The 20,519-nt window shown below is 47.9% G+C and overlaps 1 protein-coding gene across 5 annotated transcripts; it reads left to right on the top strand.

Moving 5' to 3' along the window:
- Positions 1–1,287: 1,287 nt before the first annotated feature.
- Positions 1,288–18,898, top strand: fxr2 (FMR1 autosomal homolog 2). 5 transcript variants are annotated; one of them, XM_030339151.1, is made up of 18 exons: positions 1,288–2,022; positions 4,832–4,884; positions 5,912–6,005; positions 7,025–7,096; positions 7,364–7,417; positions 8,608–8,756; positions 9,293–9,386; positions 9,624–9,740; positions 10,151–10,321; positions 10,410–10,488; positions 10,730–10,887; positions 11,620–11,706; positions 12,697–12,931; positions 13,843–14,022; positions 14,929–15,123; positions 15,648–15,746; positions 16,157–16,245; positions 17,011–18,898. In XM_030339151.1, the coding sequence occupies exons 1-18, from the start codon at positions 1,972–1,974 to the stop codon at positions 17,119–17,121; spliced, it is 2,088 nt and encodes a 695-aa protein (XP_030195011.1). In that variant the 5' UTR covers positions 1,288–1,971; the 3' UTR covers positions 17,122–18,898. The 5 variants fall into 5 exon arrangements, with proteins under 5 accessions (XP_030195011.1, XP_030195013.1, XP_030195015.1 ...); XM_030339154.1 differs by having other exon boundaries at positions 1,746–2,022; positions 12,697–12,952; XM_030339153.1 differs by lacking the exon at positions 15,648–15,746 and having other exon boundaries at positions 12,697–12,952.
- Positions 18,899–20,519: the final 1,621 nt, after the last annotated feature.

Below are 20,519 nucleotides of genomic sequence, written 5' to 3'. Positions count from 1 at the left end.
TGCTCAGCTTGCAGAGAGCTGAATATGGTGACATGACATGCAAGCTGTTCAGAAACGTTGACTTGGGTTAAATGTGTACGGTCAACTCCCCATCTGTCCTGTGCTGTGCACATGCTCAATATATTGTATTATGATACTTTGTACACACTTTATTCGTTGTTTTTTTTACATATTTGAATGAAAGGAATGGTTTGGATAGGGTTGTGTCAAGGGCATTGACTCCCAGCTGAACTCAGTTTGATTCCTAATGTCAGCAGCAAGTCCTGTCGTCATCTTTTAGCAATATATCTATCCTCTTTACCTGCTCGTTAAAGAAACTGATCTAATAATAATGATAGTAATAAAACCTAAGAAGAACAATAGTTGAGCACTGCATGCAGCACTCACCTAATAATTATAATTAACTATGTCGTTCTGGTTGCAATCTTCTTTCGACACTTGACGAATCACTTGAAAATCAAGCCGATACTTTCCAGCTACACTGCAGATGAGGCGACACGCATTTAGCCTGCAATCGCAATTCCTTAGTGTGTTGTAACGGCCTGGGTCCCCTTCTGACCAATCTGATCTGTGCGGTTCACACAGCTGCTTTCTGGCAGCAGGTGTGGGACATATCTGTTCTTCCAGAAGCTTCCTCTTCGTTGCTTTTTCTTAATCATGTCTTGTTAGTTGTTCTATTTAACTCTCATTCATTTGGAAAAACAGCAAGGAATTGTTATCCTTGCGGGATAACGAACTAATAACTATTTTAGAAAAGTTATTACACTGACACAACCTTTTTGCTTTGCATCACAGTTTAAATAAAAAAAACCTGCACATATACATTAACATTAACATTAACATCGATTTTATAATACTTTACATCTTGTTATATTGCATGATCAGACACTACTTACTTTGATATAACGTATAGTATGGGCCTATCAAATTGGTGCTCTACTATGGTATAACCTACTGGACTATTACCCAATGGTGTTGCTGTATAGTAGTTTACACAATGCCTGGTAGTGTGTTGCATACTGGTTCTTAGTTATCAATGAGAAAACCGGATACCGGGTCCAGTTAATTCGAGTACCGATATAACTGGCACGAAGTAAATCCAATAGATCCGGATGGGATACAATGTCCAAATAGCCATTGGTGAAAAACGTGAACCAACCTCTAATTAAAAAACCAATCAACACACGCTAGACTAGATCGACGACATCTGTAGCCTATCCGCAGCCGGTATCGTGGCTGGGGCGGGTCTTTTGCAATTGAGGGGTGGGTTCTTTGAGGTCATTCAGTCCCTCGCCGATCCACTCTATCAGCGTGCTTTTGAGGGGACGGGTGGTTGGAGTAAGGAGGTGCCGGGCTACAGTGCACCAACAACGCGTTTTTTTTTGGAAGGAAGCCTAGCTGCACAACTGCATCACCACAAACAAAGGAAGGAATCCCCGGTGACGACTCGCGGAAAAAAGGAGATATACAACAACGACTGCGCCCAGGCGCGTACTGAAAACACACGCAGTAAGATATAGCCCCTGTTTGATAGCTAGCGCCCCATTCAAAGACACCGAGGCACCGAGGTGTTAATAGCCTAGCCTAGCTAATTGCCCATTCGCTAGCATTCTCTGCCTGTAGTCTGAGCATCATTAGCTTCGTGGGCTCCGTTGACGCACGTCAGGGCTCGTCGGCCGGTGCGGTGTCATCCTGCTCAGTGAGCCCCACATTTTTACACACGGAACCGGCCGCTGGAGATAGCGTCTGCGGTGCCATCAGTCAACACCACCATCACCACCACCTATCTCCCCCGACCCCTTCACCTCAGCCCCTCTCCCTCCACCCTCCGACACACTGGAGATCCACAAGCGGCCGGGGAGCGGCGGCGGCGACGGGCCGGCCAGGCTGGGGGTTGTACCGGCTGAACCGCCGGGAGGCGGAGCGTCTCCGGACAAGTTGCCCGGCCGTGGTGAGCTACCGACGGCGAGCATGGACGGGCTGGCGGTGGAGGTGCGGGGCTCGAACGGGGCCTTCTACAAGGTAAACTGCCGTCAGGAAAGGTGGTTGGAAGCTTAAAGTAAAAAGTTTCAACCACGAATTGGAATGTTTTTTATACTTTATTGATGTATTGGGACTTCTCTAGCCATCCACTCGGTGAATATGAGCAGTGGTCCGGACGGATGGAGATGAGTCCGGGTGTGTTGTGGCCATGGTGGGGTGGATGGTTGTGTTAGCTCATGCTAGCTGTGGGAGCTAGGTACCACAGTCATCAGTGTGTGTGCATGGCCCAGCCTAAATGCATTTTTAGCAACTGTCATGTTATTTAACCTCGCCAAACAACAATTACTATGTAGCACTGAAACGGCTGACTCAATATTTCTAAAATAGTTAATTTCAGTTTAATAAATGACGACTAATACTAGCCCTATTATGAGGCTGTGTTTTAGCATTGTCGTGCAATTTGTGATCTACATTGCTACGACTGAAAGCAGTAATGTGTGTTTATAGTTGATCATAAAAACTTAATTGTAGGCTTTATCTAATGCCGACCACGATGTACACATTTTAAGATATGGTCTACATTGAAATGTAATGTTTAGTTGTGAGTGTTCTGCTTTGCTTTCTGTGTGTCCACTTTCAGTTCATGTCAATCTTCATGGGAAAGGCTGCCTTAAGTTTCACGCCTAGTCACATGGCATCGCTGTCGTCATTAAAATTGTTTTTTTCTTTCAAGCAGAACTTTAATAACAAATCCAATTCGAAACGTTGTGTTGTTTTTATTAACAAAACATTCGTCATTACCATTTTCGTGAGGTATTTTGGACGATTTCATTTTTGTGGTACAGCATAAACTCAGCCAGTGCCTAGAATTTAATGGCATGAGCCAGTAATATGCTGATTTTTTTTTTTTTTCCGCAAGTATAATGGTACAATATTAGTAAGTGTCCTTTTTGCGGGACTAGCAGTGGGTCTCCGTCCTTACACCGGCCCACATGGTGGCTCAGTGACTATATTTACCCCCCCCCCTCACCTGTCGTTATGTTTTACAGCCTGACAGCTCGACCCTGGCATGAATTAACTTTTTCCACTCTTCTATTCACTGCCTCCATTATCTTTCTCTATCTATCCATCCATCCCCCGCTCTCACCGCCATTACATGTGTCTGAGAGATGCTTCACTTAAATAATGCTGGAGATGGATGCTCACTATCTCCAGTTACAAGCTCCTTTGCTTTTTGTTTTACTGTTAAGGGTAGCCATGTTTGGTGGAGGGGATGGCAGCTCCGATGCTTGAAGTCGGTTAACACTCGTCTTGTGTTGTATGTTTAATATTTTTTTCATTCTGGGTTTTCCCCCGCAACCACCTATGACTCACAAGAATCCTTTTTTGTTTCTAAAATTTCAATAATGCAGGACTTGCAATATATCCCCAAGTTCTGTTAATAGGACAGCCCCTTTTGGAGGTGCACCGAACACCGCGATAAACCAATGGTCTGTTCGGCTGTGGGAGACATCATTTTAATGTTATTTGCTGTATTCATTGTTATTTAAGGATATTTGCTGTTGGGGCCTCCAAAGATCGCCTACCATGCCCCGGCTCGCCTCGCCTCGCCTAGTTAAACTAGCTTAGCCACCCTGCCTTCGAACCCTCCAGAATGAATGGATCACAGAGAAACTTCACGTGGTCTCGTGCCCAAACATGGAGGCAGGGCACGTCATAGCCCAGGACTGGCTGTGACCACCGCCACCTCCCACCTACCCCCCGACCCCATGCGTCACACCTCTAAGAAGGACCCCCCCTGCTCCTTGTGACAGGGGAGCACTCTAGGCAAACCGGCTTGCCTTTCCTGACCTAGCATGCACACGCTGGCCACCACAGGCAGCTGTCTTCTGAGCGACGCCTGCACAAACGCACACATTTCTTAATTTTGTGTGTTTTAGTAATAGTGGCTGACATGCAGCCACCATGGCACAAATTTGTGTAGAAGATTTACTTTTCGTGTGTGTGTGTGGGAGGGGGGGGGGGTCCCATTGAGGTGTCATGGTACTAGCCAGACCATGACTGGAACCATGAGGCTCCTAGCCGACCACTACCGTCGCCTCCGTACTACGCAAGCTTGAGGATTTGCGACACACTCCTCGCCCCCCCCTCTCTACCCATATAAGGCCGTGTCCTACTGATAGCTATAGCAAACCCCAGCCTCCACCCTTATGACTTTAAAGGTGAAGCTGGGAGTTGAATGGAGGCCACCGACATAGCTTCACATAGGGCCGGTTATTAACGTTTCGCTGTCGCATACGTTTAGGGAGAGTTTCCTCGGCGTCATGCGATCGCTACATATAGGCCACACCATGCATGTCTGCTCCGCCATGGTGCTCACACACACCGACCCCCACACTCCCTGGTCCACAACGCCACCCAGTCCTCCAGAAGCCACTCTGTATGTGTGTGAGGTATTCCTGGGAGGGCCGCCTGGGGAGGAAACTCGAACGCCCCTCGTCACTTTCCCTGACATGCCGGTGTCAGAGCCAACTAAACGGGATTAGATTTACACTAGGAATTCTACTCGGGGCCCAAGATTATTCTTTATGTTCATTTCTCTGTGTGTTTGTGTGTCACTCTTTCTCCGTCTCTCGTCTCTCCGTCTGTCTCGCTCTGTATCTTGGGAACTGGCTTCCAGCCGGCACTGTGACTTGAACACATACTTTCCCAATTACTGAAATCCAGTCAAAATTAACTGCTCCCTTTCCCCCCCAATATCCCTCTTGCATCATTCCCTGTTAAATCTGTGTTTTAAAAAAACAAAACAAAATAACCTATCCTCCTTTTTTGTTTTGTTTTTCCTCAGGGTTACATCAAAGATGTCCACGAAGACTCCCTAACAATAGTATTTGAAAACAAGTAAGTTATTATTCACTAAAACACGTATAACATTTAATAATATAGTCCTGACCATTAATTTGAGTTAATAAGGAAAATGATCAGTGCTGTAAGCGGAGAGATAGGGGGTGGAGTTGTGAACCTGGCATTTTAAACTACACTCGGCCATTGGCCACGTGCAGCTGTCCACACACACACACACACACACACACACACACACACACACACACACACACACACACACACACACACACACACACACACACACACACACACACACACACACACACACACACACCCCTTTTTATCTAGTTGGCTGGAGTGTGTAATGCAGACTGTTCCTAAAAATAGTCCCTCAAGGTATGCAGTCCGGTGGGATCGGAGGTAGGTCCGATCAACCCCTCCTCCGCTGTAACAGGCGTGTTAGTTTCCTTCCCTCATCTCCTGCCCCATGTGCCACCCCCCCCTTCCCCCCCAGCTCACAGATACTGTGAGTGGGGCTCCTGGTGTTCAACTGTCGTAAACCAAATACACCTTATCTATCCCAACTAGACTCTTGTGTAGATGCCAACAATCCACTGGATAATATTATTTAACAGAACTCTCGAAGTGTATACATAATATTTTCATTGAAAAACTTGCGAGCACTTTGCCGTGTTTTTTATCGTATCTTCCTTGATTTGTTTCCGTTTTGAGTGTTTGTGTAAAAAATATAGTTTTCAGGGGCCAAGGTGTCCCTCTGCGTTCTGTCTTCGGCCTCTTTAAAACCTCATCAAAGTTAATGAACCATTTAGATTTTATGAAGGGCACTTTGGGGTGTGTGTGTGTGTGTGTGTGTGTACGTGTGTACTGACGGTTCTGCCCAACATTTGGCAAGGCAGAATAGACACCCACTGTCTTAGCAAAAACAACAACCTCCACGGACAGCACAGTTGAAAGGCTGTTTAGCTCGGCAGGTTTCTGTCGTCCTTACAGCCGGTGGGCGGTTAGACTGACAGTTGCTTTCTCTTTCGTTCCCCCTCCCCTCTTTCCCTCAAACAACCCAAAGCTGGCAACCAGAGAGGCAGCTGCCCTTCAGCGACGTGCGGCTCCCCCCTCCGGCCGACTTCAACAAGGACATCGGCGAGGGAGAGGAGGTGGAGGTGAGCCCAACACACCCCCACACCCCCGCCGGGACAAACCCCTAGAACAGCTGTAGCCACTAGTCCCAGAACACCCCCCTCCTGAAGCTAGGAGCATCCTGTATCAGTTCAAGTTTTACACCAAGCCTTCAGCTCCAGGATTGACGACAGGGTTAGAGATTGTTATCATGGTAATGACCTGCCGTCGGCGTGTAATGGCGGGACAGAATAAGCCGATCTGATAAGCGACGGCCATTTTCTATAACCTTGGTCGACGTGCAGGGGGAAAGCGTGAAGCGGCCCCCTTGGTGGGCTAGTCGCTGGTCGTCAACGGTCGTGGTTGACTACAAGATGGCCGCTGTTCTTGGGGCTGTCCATTTCCTGTATGTTGTGTTGGAGGCATCTTCTAATGGACAGCCGTTTAAATTAGGATGTTAACGTCAAAGTCCAAGTTGGCGTTTGAAATATTACAGGGAAGGGTTAAAAAAAGAGTCATACATAACCTGATATTTCCATATAATGAATGAAGCGTCTGAAACATTTATGAAAAGCAGCACGCAGAGCAGCCAAAACATACTATCAAAATTGGACTAATGCCTAGAAGCGTTTGGAATTTAACCAAGAATGTGCAGGGTAGATCAGAATGATTATGCTATCTTTTTTTAATTAGTGGTAGCGAACTACTTGACAGGCGATGGGGTTTCGCAACAAAAAATGTGATAAATTACAATGAATTGTTCTAAATGTCAGGGAAATATTTATTTAAAAGGATAAACGGAGGATCCTAATCCATTTTTAAATCCGTGACACGCATTCACTTGCAACTTAAAGATGGTTAAAAGACGGGAAACATTTAAAAACTTACAATGAGCATAAATTAAGCCATTTTGCTGACTTCCAGCAAATTCACACACATGTCAATAAGGAGGTCGGGGTTTAGGGCGCCCCGCTCAAAGTGGTCGGCCACTGGGATCGAACCCTCCGCTCCATGTTGGATCTAATGTGGCGCTGGGGTCTGTCCCTCCCGTCCTGTTCTGCAGGTGTACTCCAGGGCCAACGAGCAGGAGCCATGCGGCTGGTGGCTGGCCCGGGTGCGGATGATGAAGGGAGAGGTGAGTCGGGCGGCGGCGGGACCAGGCGGCCGGTGGGCGCGGGGGCTCCCGGCAGGTGGTGTGGGTCAGGGGGTCAGGACGTTGGTCTTGCGGTCACTGACGGGAACAAGTGTGTGCTGATGAGATGCGTCTAGTTTGCTCGGGACGCTGCTTGTTCTCTGCCTTGTTTGTTTGTTGGTTTGATTTGTCTGTCCCCTTTGGCATTTAAAACATGACTGGTCCCTCGAACCGTAAAAGAATCCCTTTTGTTGTGTGGCACCTTGCTAGGTCGATACTTCTGATCGCCTACCAGTTGATGGTCAGCCATTAGAGAAGACAAAGGTAAAACAAAACAAACTAACAAACAAATGCGTTATGTATGCCGCGCAATGAAGTATACGTCCGTTAATCAAAGGCTTTAAGGACATGCTGCCACCGTTATGAAGTCTGGCTAAATAATTACCAGAGCAAGATGACTTCTCCTCTCCAGCGAGGTCCATGCACTTCCTCCCCCGTCAGCCCTGGCTCCTGGGACATTTCTAATACATTGAGTGCCTTGCTGTTCTGCAACGGCAGCATCACAACGGTTTTCAAGGTCCTTGCTTTTACAAAGCAGTATAGTGTAGTGGGGCCGTGTGGCGGAGTCACTCGGACCCAATGACCTGTACCTGAATCCACTGTCACTCACTTTGGATTAGAGCTCCTGCTAAATTACCCATTTGGAACTGGTGGAATCCAGGGCAGTGTGTGAGGTGTTGCGGTGGGTCAGTGAGATGGAGACGTTACAATCACACAATGAGGAGTCGTGAGCTGGCACTGCTAGTGTCCCGGACAGTGTGATAAGACCAGGAATGCCTTAGTGTGGGTTGTTGGCTCTCAACCAAACCCCCGCTCTCTTCTCGCTCTCTATTTGAACCCCATTTTCCTATTTCTGTTCCGTTTCTGTTCCTATTTCAGTGTTAGTCAGCCACATGGAAGAACAGTATTGCATCTTTGATCAATTATTTGAACTGTTTCTATTGTTGACCATCGCTGTAATGTGCCTCTTGCCGTTAGAGGTCCACGGCCCAGTATTTTAATACATAGGATCGTCTCTATGGACTTTGGAAAACTCTGGAGCTGTATGTAAAAAATCACGTGGCTGCCATTACCCTCTTGGATTTCAGTCCGGTTCAAAATAAACTGAGATAATCCAGGCTTGGCAATATTTCTGCTGCAGTTTATCTTCCATTTCACTTTTATCCTGACCTTTGACCAGAGTAACGGTCTGTCTTAGACACGGTGGACCTGATGCTGAATTTGCTCAAAGTGACGCCATGTGGCTATTTCTGTGTTTCTATTGTAAATACTGTAAATATATATGCGATTACGAGCCTTTTATTTTTTTCTCGACGGCCAGAACGGGGAGCATGCACAGGAAAGTCGGTTGAAGGGAGGGAATGAGAAGTCGCACACCTATCAAAGATGACGCAAACCTGTCGGTGCGCCACAAGGCGCCCCCCCCGTCTGACCTGCGTGTTTGTCGTCCTCAGTTCTACGTGATCGAGTACGCCGCGTGCGACGCCACCTACAACGAGATCGTCACAGCGGAGCGCATCCGGCCGCTCAACCCCAACAGCCCCTCCACCCGATCCTCCTTCCACAAGGTCCCCATCGCCATCCCCGAAGACCTGCGGGACATGTGAGCAGAGCCCCCCGACACTGCCCTGCATACTCTGCTCTTCAAAAGAGGCGTAAACGCACGTGACGCTTAAAGCACTACGTACGGGTCTGTGACCTTCGTCTTGGCCAGGGCACAGGAAGTAGACTCACCTTCACAAGGGTGCCGGTGGAAGTTTTTTGTGCTTAGGACGGTCCTGGTTAGTCTGCGTCCTGTGCCCTGGTACAATAAAGTAGACGACACCGTCTGTGCTACAAAGACGCCTCTGTGAAACGGGTCCGGTGATGCACTCAACCCCTTTGTTCAGTGCAGATCTTGCCTCTTTAATTAAGTTAATCGTAATATTTTTTTAATGAACACAATTCATCAAACGTCGACGCCGCCACATTGAATTGCAAAGTTTATTATTCTCTTGAATGATCCAACAGTTGAAATGTGTTGCCCTTGATCGGCAACACATCAGAGAGGTGTTGTTGGATCACCTCTCACACACACACACCTGACTCTGCTCACACGTTCTCCCCCCCTTCCCTCCCTCCTTTCTTTCCCATCAACAGCTGTGCTAACGACAACATCCACAAAGACTTCAGGAAAGCCATTGGAGCCAACTGCATCTTCTACAGCGCCCAGACACATGAACTCATCGTGTTGGTCAGTACCCCTGCTCGCCACCTGTCCCATTATAAACACCAACCCTATTATTAAGTATTATTAGAATAATATTATCGGCAAGGACTTTTAGGTGGATTGAATGACATATTTCCATACAAATTGAGATTTGCTACTATGTATAACAAGTGAAGAAAAACGTCAATATGACCTTTTACGGTCATGGGTGCATTAAGCGTGACCCCATTATGTTTATCTCCTTACCCTCTCTTCTTGCAGTCGACGAACGAAACCACAGTGAAGCGCGCCGCGCTCCTCAGCGAAATGCACTTCCGCAGCATCCGCACCAAGCTAATGCTAATGTCCCGCAACGAGGAGGCTACCAAACACCTTGAGGTAGACTCAACACACACACACACAGACACACTCCCACTCACACACACACTCTGTAAAAGTTAAACGTGCCTTCATGGAATAGCACCAAACCCTTGCTGTGGGTTAGGATGAGGACTACAAAGCTGACATTCACCTTGTCATAAGAACTTTACTGTACAGAAGGCACATGTTATAATGCACATTCGAACATAAAGCACTTAGAATAGGCGAAATTATGTTCAACAGATTTACCGTCAAATGTTTTTCAAATTTGGATCCATTTTATTAGTTATGTAAATCTTTCTTCAATAGAGTTTATGGGTAAATGGAAACAGACATAATCACAAAAAGGTAGTTTAAATTAAAAAAAGCCCCAGCTGCTGCAACACGTTCCCCCACCGCCCAATCACCTCGTTGATCCCCTCCGCCAGACGAGTAAGCAGCTGGCCTCGGCCTACCAAGAGGAGGTGCGCGTGCGCGAGGACCTGATGGGGCTCGCCATCGGCACGCACGGCGCCAACATCCAGCAGGCCAGGAAGGTGGCGGGCGTCACCGCCATCGAGCTGGAGGAGGAGAGCTGCACCTTCCGCATCTACGGAGAGGTGGGGCGGTCGCCGTGGCAACGTGACAATGACGCCGGAGGACGCCGATGACGTGGTGCTGATGCGGCGTGTTGTTGTTTGGTTTCAGACCCCTGAGGCGGTCAAACAGGCTCGAGTGTACCTGGAGTTCAAGGAAGACTACTTCCACGTGCCCAGGAACCTCGTAGGTGAGTGGTCCGCGTGCTCCTGACCGCTCCCCCTCTGGTACTGAGATACAGATGGATCCATGGCTGGATTCGTGGGTATTTGAACACATCAGCATATCGTGATGGCATTTCTGTTTAAAGTACCAGAGTCCAGTAAAGGATCATTATATTGGAGAGAGCGGTATCGGACTAGCTTTCAGTCTATCCGACTCTTGGTTCCGTCCCTACCATTTCAAAACCCTCTCTCTCTTCAACCCCACAGGCAAAGTCATCGGCAAGAGCGGCAAAGTGATCCAGGAGATCGTGGACAAGTCGGGCGTGGTCCGCGTCCGCATCGAGGGCGACAACGACAAGAAGCTTCCCCGTGAGGAGGCAGGCAGGCAGGCGTCCAGCAAAGACCACCAGGCCGGCAACAATGAGGTGAATGAACAGGGCGCCCCCCTATCGCCACACAAACCCACACCCATGTGCTTATTTTATGTTTCTACTCAACGCAGCCACACTTCTCAATGCATTTTTGGAATAGCTTTGTATTTGTTTCACTAGTCTTGTCTTTTTTTCGTGCCAGTTACTTGTTGATCTACATCGTATACATTCTAACTTTCAATGCATTCATGGTGTATTTAAAAAAGAAAAGAAAAATGATCTTGCTGTGTGGTCTTGAACCCCCATTCCCAAGACAGACGCACCCTCCGTCATCTTAAGTTTTACTAAAAGGCTGCATTTCATTAAAGCATTTTAATGAAATGCAGTATTAAACACAGTATTTTGTGTTTGGTTGTGCTAGCTGCAGTTCGGCTACAGCTGGGATGTTTTCCCTGAGCATATGTTGAGAGTTAAATCAGTGTGTGTCCTGACGGATTGCGTGTCCCTTCCCGTTATTAGAAAGCAGCATGACAGTACCAGAAACATATTTATATTGAGCACATACGGGGCCTCTCTATGGCCCACATGCGAGTATTTTGGGCTTGGTAATGTAAAACGTTGATTTTGATCGTGGTCGTGAAAGTGCTCCCGTTTTAAACTCATAATAATCACTCCTGCTTTTTCTTCCCCCCCCCTCTTCTATCTCTCCTTCTTCGTTCTTCCTCTTTTTCTCCCCTTTTTCTACCTTTCTCCCCCCTTCCCTCCATCCCTCTCCCCCCTCCCCAGGGCATGGTCCCGTTCGTCTTTGTGGGGACCAAAGAGAACATCAGCAACGCCCAGGCCCTGCTGGAGTACCACGTGGCGTACCTACAGGTCAGTCACCCCCCCCCCCCCCCCCCCCCTGTCCTCCGCGCCCACAGGGGGCAGCACCCGGCCTCTCCCGGGCCTCTGTGTAGACGGCATGGCGTCTAAGACCAGTGCATTATTTCGAGAGGGGATGAGGAGGGGAGAGAGAGAGAGAGAGAGAGAGAGAGAGAGAGAGAGAGAGAGAGAGAGAGAGAGAGAGAGAGAGAGAGAGAGAGAGAGAGAGAGAGAGAGAGAGAGAGAGAGAGAGAGAGAGAGAGAGAGAGAGAGAGAGAGAGAGAGGAGAGAGAGAGAGAGAGAGAGAGGAGAGAGAGAGAGAGAGAGAGAGAGAGAGAGAGAGAGAGAGAGAGGGGGGGGGTGTTCTGGTGTGCGTTTCACATCATGTCGGTCACCTGTTCCCCTGACCCCTTGCCCTCCCCCAGCGCCACATGTAGAAAGCTGCTGAGGCTGCTTCATTCTGAGCCTGTATGCTTTAAAAATAGTCGTGTTCCCCCCCCCTCCTTGGGACGGGTGGGGGCTCGGTTGATGGGACACACATGGAATAAGATTACCAGCTATCTGGACACCGGCATCCAAAAATAACCACACACACACACACACACACACACACACACACACACACACACACACACACACACACACACACACACACACACACACACACACACACACACACACACACACACACACACACACACACACACCCTCCTCCTCCTCCTCCTCTCAGAGGTCAGCTGTTGTCGTTGGAGGCAGCTGTTGCATTCTTGGGTGACCCCTCACCCACCCTCTCAGCCCGCTGTAAGGACTGCTGTCAGCGGATTTAAACCGGTCAACTGTCAACCGCTCCTGCCCCAACGTGCATATATATAACGGGAATATATATATACATCACAAATCTACGTTTCCAAACGATTGTTTCAAAACTTGGCATAAAGTATATATTTATATATGATCAACCCTCCCACTCACTTCTTCTACTCCTGCTTCCTGTCTGTACAGGAAGTGGAGCAGCTGCGTCTGGAGCGTCTCCAGATCGACGAGCAGCTCCGGCAGATCGGCGTGGGCTACCGCGCCCCCTCGGGCCGCACCGGTGGCACCGGGGGCCCCGGCGGTCCGGGGGCCGGCGGCCCTGGGGGTGAGCGGGAGAAGGGGTACCTGACGGACGAGAGCAGCAACTCCCTGCACAACTCGCGCGTGTACGGCGGGCGGGGCCGCGGACGGCGCCCCTCCAACAGTCAGTACTCTGGTGGCTATGGTGAGGGCGGCGGGGGGGGGGGGGGGGGGGGGGGTGGCTGCTGTTCACATGTCCGGTAGGGTGACGATAGACCTCTGAAGAATAAGTCCCGCCTCCCTCGGGCAAATGACTGTCTATAATGTGTGTAGTTCAAAACGTAACGCAGCTTTTTCTTCCTCGCCACCTACAGCGTTTGCTATGTACGATCATTCAAACCCTGTGTTATTTCCGTTCGACATTTGACGGAGGGAACCGGAGCCTCGGAGGCGGGACTTATACTTCAGAGCTCTATGGGGCTCGACGAATATTTTATGAGGCCGTCGCCACAGTACGCCAAGCCTGGCCAATCAGCCAGCTCCTGATGAATATTCGCGTTCAGTCAGGTTTCCAGCTGATCCGGACTGGGTCGTCCGATCACAACTTTTATCTCGTTTGGGGCGGCGTTTATTCATACGACTTCCATCAGTTTTTCGTTGCTCTGATTGGTTGTTAGGCTATCCAATGGGGGAATCGACTCATTCGCATTTGCGAATTGGTCGGGTGATTTCAGGCGAAATTAACCCAGTCCACAAAAAGCCGCTGTTTTAGTGTTTTTAGAGTGGTTTCAAGGCAAAATACAGACTTTTTTTTAAGGGGTGATTATGGTTCACGCAACGTAATGACCACACAGACGTGGAAGGTTACACATTTTCGGGAGGCGCACGTCAGGCCCTTGCGGTGGACGCAAGGAGGGTCCACAAGGAGGGTCCGCAAGGACGTAAGGGGTCCGTCACCCCCTTGCGTTGCATGTACATGGGACCATAATCAGCCCTTTAGTTTGGACACGTGTCCCTTCTGCCTCTCCCTCCCCCTGCCACCCTCCCTTCATCCTTCCATCGAGTCCTAACCCGCTCCCCGTCCTCCCCTCCCAGGCACCAACTCCGAGCTGTCCAACGCGTCCGAGTCCGAGGAGGTGGCGGAGCGCGAGCAGCGGCCCCGCGGCGTGGGCGGCGAGGACCGGGGCGCCCGGCGTGGAGGGAGGGGCCGGGGGGCCAACGCAGGCCGGGGCCGCGGAGGACCCAGCGCCAGACCCACCAACTCCATCAGCTCAGGTACCCACTGGAGGTGGAGGTGCTTCATCATCGCGGTGGACAGGCTGACGGAGCTAGCGATCGATGGCATGTCGCCTGGGGCTTGCCGTCTAGACGGTTAGCCTCATGCTAGCTAGTCTGTGCTGGAAGGTTGCCGGGGACTTGGCTTGTGTTAACGCCGTGTTCCTCACCATAAAACCCTGGACCTTGGAACAGATGGCACACACCTGTCATGTGTCGCTTAAAGGAAGTCCGAGGATCTCCTGCTTAACACGTGCCACATAAGAACATGGAGCATCGCTCTTCAGGGCGTTAATGTGTCATACAGTGGCTCAAATACAAATCTTAGATCAAGACGACTTGAAAAGTTATTCTATTTGAAGACCAAATCTTGTTCATATAAAGAAAATAATTGTATTTCTAAATAGTGATCATACAAACATTGTTAAAAAAAAACAACTATCTTGTTTTATGCTTCAATACAAATATTTACAAATACATTTTTCACAATCCTTTATATTAAACCATCTCTTAGCTAATGGACCTTGACATATCTGTAGTCAATGCTGATCAATTGTGATTCCTGATGCTATCAGTAAGGACACCACTGTTGTTGTGTTTTTTGGCCTTTAAAGTCTCCCACCTGCAAACTTGGAGCGGCTTAATCTGATACATCATGATTTTAAATTAAATGTGACACTCAACCTTACGTTGTATCGAGGGACTCGCTTCAGTCCAAAGGGGAACACTCGTTTTACAGTCGTTTGGCGCCATCTGCTGTTGTGAATCTGTCATGTAATTCCAGGAAGAAAAACCCTTGTGTGTGTGTGCTATACGGTAAAGAACCAGCTGTGTTATTCAAACCACAGCTGGATCCACCGCTGAAATGGCGTTGTTTTGACGTGTGTGTATACGTGTGTGCTCCAGTGCTGAAGGACCCGGACAGCAACCCCTACTCCCTGCTGGAGGGCGAGGGCGAGCAGGCCGAAGCAGCCGATGGCGCCGGGGCCGGAGACCGCCGCCGCCGCGACCGCCGTCGCCGTAACGACCAGGAGCCCAGCGTGATGGACGCGGCCACCGAGGAGTCGGACGGCCAGGCCGCCACCAGCGATAACGGACTTGGTGAGCAGGGAACCCCCCCCCCCGCCCCCCGGGGAAGGGGACAGGGCTGCAGTGTTCATCAGGGGGTCACAGCAGAAGAATCACAGGACGGAAGATCATTTTAAACGTCATTTATTTATTCTTTCATTTTTATTTTAAGAAGAAAGAAAAAAAAATTCTCAACTTAATATCAGCATTAATCTCGTGGTGATAAGGTGTTGCACCACTTGTTTTTAGCTGAAACGCAAAATGCGTCATTTTGCGTCATTCAGACCGGGGTTCCTGATTATTTGCTAATATAAGACAATCGTTTTTGCTTTGTTCCATGTAGAAACGAAATCACTACTACAATGTTCTCCAGAGCAGGGATGTAAAGGTTGTGGACTGATTATGGCCTTTGATAGATCAGGACCTTTAGACGGCAGCAAAGGGTGTCGTTAACTCTTCCCGGACAGTGATGCAAACGCATGACTGTCTGTCTTTAAAACGACACACGCGTACACAAGTACACCCACGTTTGAGTCTTTAACCTGACCCTTTTACAGACGAGGAGGGGAGACCCCAGCGTCGCAACAGAAGCCGCCGCCGTCGTAACCGTGGCAACCGCCCCGAAGGTGGCTCGGCCAGCCGTGACAGACAGCAAGGTGAGGGCATTGGCTCCGCCCTCGCGGTACACGCCACATGCATTAGATTGCTGCCGCTCAAATAGATAATCAGTTTGATTCCAGAGATGAAAATGGCATCCATAGCAGTCAACTGAAAAAACAGATCGCTGAATGCTGTAGTTTACAATCAGAATTGATTATTCATCAAAGCCCGGTACTGATGTCATTGGTTTATCACCAAATAAATAATAATGGAGATTATACGGTTAATGTTTACCGCATCTTTAAATAATATTATTATTATTTTATTTTTTTTCACCGTCCTGTACTTTCTGCTGTGGCACCCTCATTGCCTGTGTGGGGTTAATAAAGTTATGGTTGTCCTGCAACCAATCACGTGCTAGTTAGGCCGAGCTAACTCTGGTTGCATTTCCTCCGCGGCTCTCCAGTGACTGTGGCAGACTACATCTCCCGCCCCGAGTCCCAAAGCAGGCAGAACGTTCCCCAGAAGGAGAACCAGACTGCCCCTGAACCCAAGGTACCCACCGCCACAGCCTCCTCCACAAACTCCACGCACACACCTTCAGGGAGGACGCTGGTACCATGTCTTCAAGGGGCTGTTGGATGTCTGGGCCATACAGGGGATTAGAACATAACTCCATATATAATTTGTGACGCATCCCTCTGAATCAGTCTTTGAGTGGTCAGCAACACGACTCCGACATCTAGTTTAGCCTCATTATCTCCATCATAAAGTTGAACGCCTCATTGCTGGATTACTAAGGTTTCGTTAATTTCCAAAGTCTATTTGTCCATGCAAATCGGTCCATATTCATGACTGAATGATTTTGTTTTCTATTGAAGGGTTAAGTAACACAATATGGTGCAATGGCTTTTAAACATTAACACAACGTGTTGGGACACGCTGGCTGGAAACTAAACTAATACCAAGGATTCGGGTGCAGACTAGTGGGCAACCTTCAGCATATGAGGAACAGAGCGCCAATTGAAAGTTACCTTTTGGTGAAACAAGTTTGTACAAGGAGTTGGATACACGAGTCCCGTGTATCCAACGAATCTCGGCAACCGTCCAAAATTGAAACTTTAGATCAACTGTTAGTGGAGTCGTCTAGGAAAGGACAAATGTACTATCCCTTTAGAAAAAGCCAGTCGTATCTTGACCAACGCACATTGGAGGAAGGGTTCCAGGTTTCTATGTGGTCATTAACACACCGGAGGCTGTACATTGCTTCTCGGGTGCTGTGCGGCCGGTGAAGTGATGCATCTTCTCTTCTTCCTCCAGGAGAACGGAACAAGCACCAAGAAAGACGAGCGTGCCCCCTCCAAGGGCTCCCCTAGCAACGGCGTGGCAACCGCCAGCGAGACCAAGGCCTTGGTCAACGGGGTCTCGTAAAGAAAACGGCACCAACAACAAAAAAATAATAACCACAAACCACGTGTATTTAAAAAAGAAAAAAATAGAGCGGCCCTGCCCTTCTGGAAGAATCCACGTCTAGAGCAAGACCTCATGGCAATCTGTGTCCCTGCTTGCATTAACTTTAACCTTGAACCGAAGAGCGAGAGAGTGAGAGAAAAACAAGTACCTGACGAAAAATATCTGAATTCATACGTGTGCGAGAAAAACGTAACGTAAAAAAACGACAAACGCATCTACTTAAAAAACACGTTAAAGGTGTATGCTATCCTATCTATCAGTACTTAGTGCTTATTTTTAAGAAAAAAACACATGACTAGCTTACCAAAAAAAAAAACAGAGCTGGTGGAAATGACTTGATTTTTAAAGAAATACGGAAACACAAGAAACAGGACGAGACTCTCTATGTTGTTTGTTTTTTAGTTTTTTAAACTAATGTCCTCTTTTTTTGTTGTGTCAATTATTTACGTTGTCGTTGTTGTTTATCACTGGTTTTGACTAAGGAGGGGGTTGGACGGTGAAAAATCGAACGTATTTTCCCGCCAAAACCGACGCGTCTATCGAAGCGCGTTTAACGTCAAGAAACGAAGAGCGAGCTAGAACGAGAGAGAGAGAGAGAGAGAGAGAGAGAGAGGGGCGGCGAGGTCGGCCATAGACGCACAAGGGCGGACTCACGGTCCCTGCCTGTGTTGTGTCGGGCCGGCGGTGCCACGCCCGGGGGGGGGGGGGAGAAAGAGGGGGGCGGAGTCAGGACGAGATGGACGGGGAGGCGGGTCTGGTCGTGGGGGCGGATTATGGTTTACTGATAGACATTGTGCCTTGAATTTGGGGAAGCTAAAAAAAAAAAAAGACTAAAAAAAAACTTGAGTTTATCATTTCGATTTTTTCCGTTATTTTTTTTCTGTTTGTTTCACAAGAAGAATAAAAGCGAGGGAGGGGTCTTAATTCCTTTTGTTCGTTTTGGTTAAGAGACGGATGGACGGATGAATCTGAGAGCGAGTGATGACTAGACAGTACAGGGGCGTTACTAGTGGCGGCGGAGAGCGAGGAGTACAGGAGCGGCAGAGGTGAATGGGTTAATAAAAACAGAGCGAGGGATGTTTGGTGCCAAACAGGGAATTCAAGTGCTTGTTCTTCGCTATCGGCTGCGGCGGCATAGGGGCGTGTACGTGGGCGGAGGTGTGAGGGCGCACGCGCGGAACGGTTAGGGGTCCACTAAAAGAAACGGTTAGGGGTGGGATAAGGGGTCCTGGCTTTCGCCTTAAGAGTCTCCCACGTCACATGTCACTTCGGCCTCCCTCCTATTCTCAGCTTGGGGGGGAGGGGTGGTGGAGGGTTCCAGCAGCTCTGTAGCCAGAACAAGAAATAAATCAATTACAAAATGACAAATGAATAGATAATGAAACGGTAAAGGAAGCCTATACTGTGCCTGAGAGGGGTCCTACGGGACTGAGCGCATACACACCAATACAGACCCACTCACACATATACACACACTCTGAGATGAGGAGGTGGGGCGCAGGGAGGCTGGCCAGGCGAGGTCGATGCGTTGGGAGGGGGTCCCCTCTGGGTTTCTGATATATCTGTAGATACATGGTGGAGTGGAAGCGCGCCCTTGCCCGTGACGCAGCTCGCACGCCGTCACCTGTTGTCTTGGTAACCGCTCTCAAAAGCAATTTCATAATTTTTCTTTTGTTTTTGTTTTTGTTCTTTCCACAAAATACAATTTATCAAATAAAACAAAAATGGAAGTGAACCTCTCTCTCGACATGATCTTTTTGATTCCCTTTTCTCTTGTGAGTTCTGCCCTGGTCCTTCATGTTGTACGTTTCTAACGTGCATGGCGTCAGTTGGTGACGACTCCGTAAGACACTCTGTGCCTGTCCCGTGCATGAAGACTTTGTGTGTTTTGATTTTTAATGAGATCTGACTCCCCTAAACATCTCTTCTTCCTGGAGCTGCTGCTATCGTACATATTGAATGTCCCAACATGGAAAGTAACAAAAAACGAAATAAATACAACTCCAAGTAAATATTTTATTTGTAACAAGCCTCCTCACAGTTCTCTGGTGCACACACCCACAAGACATCCTGGTTAAATATATATCCAAGATATATGTATATATATATTATTTATATACTGGATATTTTGAGGCAGCGGACGGGAGGGTCAGGGTTTATTGTGTACTACGACTCTTAAGTTCTGTAAAAGTTTGAATATATATGGTTGGACGTTGGTCAGCACCCATTCGCTAGACAATGTGAGGCTGAAATTGAATCAAAAGTTTCTGCTGCTGGCCCTTACTGCTTGTGGCAGGTTTTTTTTTTAATCGAAAGCGGGATCAAAGGAACTTGAGTATTTGTACCTTTTTATTGGGTCATTTCTGTACAAGGGAGGAAAAATGTGACCCTTATGTTTTTTGTGTACACCTTTATACCTCGCACTCCTCCCTGTGTGTGTGGTTATATTGTAATCCTTGTGTGTCTGAACTCCCGTGTGCGTGTGTGGGCGTGCACATCAGTTGTGACACTAGCTGTTTGGTTGACTCCTCACTGTCCAATTGTTATTTTTTTCTCGCTCATTTTCTGGTGGCAATAAAGGACTTTTCATCGTTTGGTATAAATATTCTATCCTTTTGTCCTTTTATTATCCGTAAAATGGTATATTGACCTTTTTACATTTATTTTTATGAAAGATTGAATAATGTGTTGTTGGTTATAGCTCATCCGCAAGAAAGTATGATACCAAGCGTCCGCACACTATCCTGTAGGGCTCTTTGAGAAAGATGCTTCCTCCAACCCCTACCTGCTCCTTAATGACCTGTATCTTGAGGTCACTCTGAGTCAAGTTTCATATACGCTTCGCCTAAATGACCAAAATAATAAATAACAAAAATATACAAGTGTTGTTGAGGGACTATATGCATTTTGAGTTATTAATAACCGGCTTGTAGTCCTAAGATTCATTGAACGCAGACCTTGTTCAACACAATCTAATGGGTCATATTCCATTGTAGTTGGATGAGTCCCCATGAGCCACTTCTCGACTAAACTGAAAGTTTAGTCGATTTTGCTAAATGGTTTACATAACCCATATTTATTTGCAATCCAACACCATTTGGACGATCTTCAAACAGTACGGGAATTACAATGTTCTTATATCATACCTTCTTTTCCCCATCTCCTTGCTTAAATGTAACTAGAAGTATAAAGACTGCTGTAACCTACCGTTGGCCATTGAAGAGGAATGTACTTGTTTTTGTACTCAAAGTAAATTGGCCTTATGCGATCCTGCGTCTCCCTCTAGTGGACATATTTAACAAGTAGTTGGTTAGTCTTTTAGCAGAATCTGCTTTTTACCCAACAATTTTGTCGTA

The sequence above is a fragment of the Gadus morhua genome, chromosome 17 (assembly GCF_902167405.1).
Source record: "Gadus morhua chromosome 17, gadMor3.0, whole genome shotgun sequence".
Lineage (NCBI taxonomy): Eukaryota > Metazoa > Chordata > Actinopteri > Gadiformes > Gadidae > Gadus > Gadus morhua.
Note: the sequence above shows the minus strand (reverse complement) of the source record. Positions and strands in the feature narration are given on the sequence as shown.

Excerpts from the sequence above, each read along its gene's own strand:
- fxr2 (XM_030339154.1), top strand. The coding sequence starts at position 1,972 with ATGGACGGGCTGGCGGTGGAGGTGCGGGGCTCGAACGGGGCCTTCTAC. Across the intron at positions 7,097-7,363 it reads TGCGGATGATGAAGGGAGAG|GTCGATACTTCTGATCGCCT; the intron begins GTGAGTCGGGCG and ends GCACCTTGCTAG. Across the intron at positions 8,757-9,292 it reads CCCGAAGACCTGCGGGACAT|CTGTGCTAACGACAACATCC; the intron begins GTGAGCAGAGCC and ends TCCCATCAACAG.